The sequence below is a fragment of the Trematomus bernacchii genome, unplaced genomic scaffold (genome assembly GCF_902827165.1).
Source record: "Trematomus bernacchii unplaced genomic scaffold, fTreBer1.1, whole genome shotgun sequence".
In the NCBI taxonomy this organism is placed as follows: domain Eukaryota; kingdom Metazoa; phylum Chordata; class Actinopteri; order Perciformes; family Nototheniidae; genus Trematomus; species Trematomus bernacchii.
In genome coordinates, this window is record NW_022987705.1 from 10375822 (window position 1) to 10381821 (window position 6000).

Consider the following 6000-nt stretch of genomic DNA (forward strand, 5'->3'; position numbering starts at 1 on the left):
TAAGTGCCATTAAGTGCCATCCATCTCCCCTATAACACTAATGCCCAACACATTAAATCTTAATATCCCTTCTCAGGTGGAACCTTTTAGATAGGCCTTACTGGATGTTATAAACATATACATATCCAGGGAGTATATCTCTCTGTCAAAAACAGTCCACATGTATTTATATAAGGATGGATAGACAAAAAGATAGAGATAGGTGGATATATGGGTAGATCGATAAACAGGTCATAGAAGGGTGTATGATTTTTATCGTCTGTGTTTTCCTTTTTTAGGCTACTGCATTAGCATAATCTTCATCTCGCAGTATATGGAAATGCTCCAAAGACAAGCGGATCAAAGGGAGAGCCATGTGTTCTCCACTGCAGTCAGATCTGAAGTTCTGCCGACTAATTTGGTACCTGAAGATCCACAGAGAGGTATGCCAGTGTGCGTATGTGTGCATGCTGTTATGCGTTTGTGAGCTTATTAGTGTTTGTTTTTCATGCATATGTATGTCAGTGGCTGTGTATATATTGATAGAGAGCACTGGAGTTAAGTGTTGTGCTCACAGATACTTTCATTGAGGACAATCTGATATATTCGCACATACTAACCCTCCACATTCAGTGCTGTCATCAAAAAACACTCTTACATCCCGTTTAAAACGTGCCCGATCGGAACAGGCCCATTAGTTGCCCTCCAGGTATTGCTACTAGCAGCTTTGTCGAGCAACGATCATACAGACAACTTCACACTCGACACTGCAGTTCCTGGGGTTCTCAGCAATACCCAGCAAGTGTGAAGTTAATCTAATGGATGGTTGTTGAGGGAAAATAGAAAGTAAGACAAACTGTACATTTAGATACATACATTCATACATACAGAAAGACTCAATTTTAGTTAAATATGCAATATGTCCGTACTACAAAGCAAGTACTTTCAGTTTTCATGTAAAGCGGTAGGTACCTGCCCATTTCCTCAGTTTTACACATTCATGAGATGGCCTTAGTAGGGCAAAGCCTGCAGTACAAGCTAAGAAACGGCTATGTGCTTCCCATTAGCATCCACATCAAGTTCCCTGAGCTATGATTAGTGCATGTTTCAAATGAAGGAACCAAATCTAATGAATGCTCATACTTATTAACAGCAAACACAATATTTGCCTTTCATCCATGGCAACAACACAACAAACCAATCTTGCACATCACATTGCTTCAATAACCCTCCTATCACAAGCTCTACTGTTAATTAAACAAAATGCCTTGGCTACTTGTTACTAGTTAATAAACTGTAGTTATTCAAAGTGGATTCAAATTGTGTTTCTGCTTATTTACTCAAGCTGTCAATATCGAAAAAAACATCTGCAGTTATGGTACTCACATCACCTGGACCCTCAGCCTGATTGCTTAACTGACCCCTGCCAATGAGAACCAGTTTCGGCTTCACTCAGTCCAATCTAAACCAGATCCTATAGACAAGATGACATTGGCTTGCGATGTTGACTTGTATCTGCCAGTGATGAAGTACAATAAAGTAAACTAGGTCGATGTTGTGTATCACGATTAAAGGGCCAATCAGAAATACCTTCTTGGACTATTTAAAAGTGAGGTTTCACTTAACGATGATGTAAACAAACCCTGAGCGGCAGCATCATGAAAATATGAATTTGTAGTAAAGATGCTGTCTAACATTGGTGGAATGAAGAGGCTTGTAAATGATTAGGGGATTGGCAGCAGGGTTCAATTGTTGGTGGGGTAAGCTTTCTATTTGCATGTCAATTGTGTTGCTTCGAGCATCTTGTAAACTGGAATATTACAGTGTGTCTAAATCGAATGCAACGTTTAGTAGTAAAGTCTTCCATGCATGCTTCTGTGGACTAGTTTTAAAAGTATCCTCTCTCTACTGTAGTATCCTCATTCACCTGCTGTGTACCTGCGGCCTTAAAATAGAAATGGACAAACCCTTTTGGACTTCGGGTAGTACAACTATATTTATCAACAGGATTCCTTAGAATAAAGACAGAACTAGTAAAAGCCAAAGTGAAAATACTTCAGAAAGGCCACCTGGAAATAACAAGGCATGTTATGGACTAATATCCATGACCCTACTTCAGGGCTCTTGTTGTACTGACTGGGTTGGGTGATTGGGGTTAATCACAAGTGTTTTTAATTCATAAAATTCTATCCCGGAAATATAAAATCACTCTGACCTTAAGACCTCTTGGGAGTGAATATGACAGACTGTCTAAAATGGTTAACTAGAGACAGCTATGAGCTTGGACTGTCATCTCCTACTGTTCTGTCAAAATGTCTTAAATCCCCATAGGAACAAATACGATTGACATCTGTGGGCTATCAACAACTTTTGTAGGAATTCTGAGACATAAATACATATGGTAGTCATTACATACATGACAGATTGACAGTTTCATCCCATGCCTTTCTGAGTAATGACAAGAGGCAGATAATGAGGGAGGTTTTGGCTGAATCCATGAATACACTATAAGTTTCCCATTGAAATGGATGGAGCTGCACTTACTTATGAAGTGTACCTGTATTAGGTACAACTGGAATGCAAAAGTGGCTTGCTCGACTTTTCTATACATTTGGTATACCATCTGTGCTCTTCTGAAATGTGTCTGACATCAGCCACACTCCTCCTCGCTCAAAATAATATTGTTGTTATTGTTATAATTGTACGTAACAATTCAATCTCATTATCTTGCTAGCACGGCAATCTTAGCTAGAAATCAACAGTGCACATCTAGAAGTCATTTGTAACAGCTGAAGGCTTACGTTTCTTTATTGTTAATTGTCTCAAATACACATAATGCAAACAACAGGAAACGATATGGGTGAGTGTGTTGTAAGGTATCTGTTTGGTTTTTGTTGTTAAGCAAGATGACCTTTGGTTAGGTTGCTGTTGGAGGTTTTTCTAAACCACAACTACATTAGATATTGTATTGCTTTTGTCACCTTTTGTAATTTTGTATTGCTGGCATTGATACATGGCATTATCTGTATTTTCAACATTGACATTTCAAGTGATGAGGGATATACAGTAGTTAACTTCACAACACTAAATCAGCAAATAAGATCATTATTATGGTGTGACATTGTAAAACCCTGAAATGTAGAGTTTGTACTACTATCTATTGAGAAAATACATTGTTGACATCTAGTAATAGCCTGCTAACCCTTCTAAAAGCATGTTGTGTATTTCCTTTCTTTGTCAGATTATGGCAGGCATTACATTTCATTAGCTCTTATAATCAAACAATTATTTCCACTAACAACATTCCTGAAATCTGACATGTTCTATTGTCCCATACGTATGTGTATGTCCATTAAACCAAAATCAGTCTTAATCCATGACCCATTTCAATTAGTATATGTTCTGGTGTGGTTATGGTTAGGTAACTAAACACAGATTTCATTGTTCGATTCACAACATGTTATTATATTCTAATATTCGCTTCCCTCTCAAAATGCTCGAGGGGAGTTTGCAGAAGAGTAAACACCACTTAGCAAAATAAAAGAAAACACCAGCATTCTTCCTCACTCTGACATCACTTCCTCCTGTCATGGCCATATCCTAGTGGATCCTGGGCCTACATATGAAGTCTAATTATAAGACGATGGATCATAATCCCAAAACATTAGTATGTTATCTGTAAATGTATTATACTATTCTACTTGAGGCTGTACAGGGAGGCTACTGTATGGTGGTGCGATCAGACATCACTACACATAGTAACTGTCAATGAGTCACAAAGTAGCATAGATTACTGAAACATGCCAGAGGAGCTTGAGAGATGTCTTATGTAACAAGTCATGAATCACAAATGACGTCCAATGCAATCTTCCCAAGCAATAGATGTCTAATTAGCTAATTATTAAACAGGACTTGCATGAAAATTCGAAAAGACAAAATATCTTGCTGACATTGGGGCATAGCAAGTTATTAGCAACACATAATGAATGAGTGTTTACATAAACAGCTGTGATTTGGCCTTGTCATGTTTATCTAAGGAGCACCCGAATGTTAAATCTTAGTTCATTAGGTTTGAAACACCCATGCACAATGCATTCAATCATAACTTGTCTATACACCTCAATTGTGGTTCTAAATGAATGGGGAAAGGTGTAGTGTTTACTCATGCATAATGTGAACATTACTTGTGCATACAATTAGAAAAATACACAGGCCTGGCAATGGAGGCTGGGCAGGGAGCCCTGAGGTTGCGATCAGTATGACGGTGATTGAACGTCGTCTGATTTATTTGCCTCCATTTTTCACCCTCAAGCAGCACAAGACGAGAGCGAAGCGAGGAGCCTTGCCACCCTTCCCCTTGGCTTCTCTCTCCTTAGTAAACGGGAATAATGTCTTGACAGGGACAACCGAACAGCTTCTCTCAATAAACCCGAGTATGCACCTCAGTAAAGCTGAAATGGCAGTCCTTTGCTTGTGTGTGTCTGTGTGCAAGACAAGGATGAGTCCATATGTGTTCTCCTTGTCCTTATTGTGCCTTTACACTTGCATTTTCTGTGTGATTGTCTGCCATTTTGAAATGCTTTTTTATTTCAAATACGTGGGATGAAATGTACCCTCAGTCATACTCAAGTTGTCTTTATAACAAGTGATTTTTAGTAAATAGCTGTTCGAGTTCGGCCACATCCGACACCTGCGTTTAATAATGAGGCTTTAGTGTCTTAGAATAGACGTGGTCCTTAAAGACAGCTTAGCAGAGACTATATGCAGCCTTAGCTTCAAGCACATTAGCCTGTCACTATGCTATTTCTAACGCTGGACAGATTGTGTGAGATACTGGTCTGCTCATAGATTCGCTTATCTGCAAAATGCCCGGTATTCAATTATTTTATTTCCACATCCGAGTAATAAAGGCAGCTTGTATCCGTTGTTCGCCTTTATGTTATGTGAACAAAATAACCCACGACGTCTCCAAGTAACGCGATGCATGTGTCGCTGTAGAAATCTAAAAGATCACACGTCCATGTCGAACCACAATTAAACGTGCAGTATTTACACTACAGTATTCCTTGATTTGTTCAATTAAGACTAGATCGTCCAGGATCCCTCTGAAAAGCAGGGCTGTGTTGGCATTGTATGGGAAGAACCGCAAAACGATGTGTTTTAAAATAAGACACACGCTACCCATCAAAGCCGACAAAGAATCATGATTTGGAGAGGAAATATCACTCATTAATAGCTTACCTTGTCGGGAGATTAACGACAATAAACACCCAGAGAAACAGCTTCAAGGGGAGGGAAGGCTTCGCCATTGCTGTCGAGCATTTGGAGGCTAAATTTGGTGAAGCCATCGTCACCATCTTCGTTTCCTCTTTATTGCAGATGGACGTGTCCGTCTATTTACTGTCTTTCCTCTCTACGATACATTACGCACGTTAGCAGTAGCGGGTCTGCAAATCTAGACCCGAGGCGGACGTACGGTGAAGTGAAATCAGCCAAAACAAAATCGATGCGAGTCTTGATTTCGCGTCGCTCGGTTTTCTTTTTGCGTGTCTGTTTGCCGAATCGTCAGCCGGGCAGGGCCCTAAAAAATTGCCACAGACGGCAAAGCCCCCCCCCGTAATATGCTTCTCTAAAATCAGCTGCTGAAAAAAGCAGTGGAGCCACAGTCTGGATGCAGATTAACAGTGGGGTCAGAGAGGAGCTGATGCACGTTGCTGCAGCACGGAACAACACATGCGTGGTTTCACCGAGCGGAAGCAGGGCTACACTGAATGGGGAAATAACCTTAGCTTGCTGCTACAGAAAAAAATTGTGGTTTTATTTCTCACCACCGGCACACTTTTGGTATTTTCCTTGTGATGAAATGTTATATAATCTTTTTTAATGACAAAATCATATTTTGCAGTTATGATGTAATTACTGGCTGCTGGTGTAGCTGCTGCCCAATAATGTGAAGCAGCAGTTAACACAATTTAATGTGGGGGCTTACAAAATGAGATCTGAGGTGACATCCTGTGGTCC

General features: G+C 39.9%; 1 protein-coding gene across 2 annotated transcripts in view; it reads right to left on the reverse strand.

Moving 5' to 3' along the window:
- gabrg2 (gamma-aminobutyric acid type A receptor subunit gamma2) overlaps window positions 1-5633 on the reverse strand; it is a 57247-nt gene extending 51614 nt beyond the window's left edge. For both annotated transcript variants that reach the window (XM_034140434.1, XM_034140431.1), the window contains exon 1: window positions 5221-5633. In XM_034140434.1, coding sequence (XP_033996325.1) covers window positions 5221-5336 — 116 coding nt within the window. In that variant the 5' untranslated portion in view covers window positions 5337-5633. The remainder of the gene's footprint in view (window positions 1-5220) is intronic.
- Between the last annotated feature and the right edge of the window lie 367 nt (window positions 5634-6000).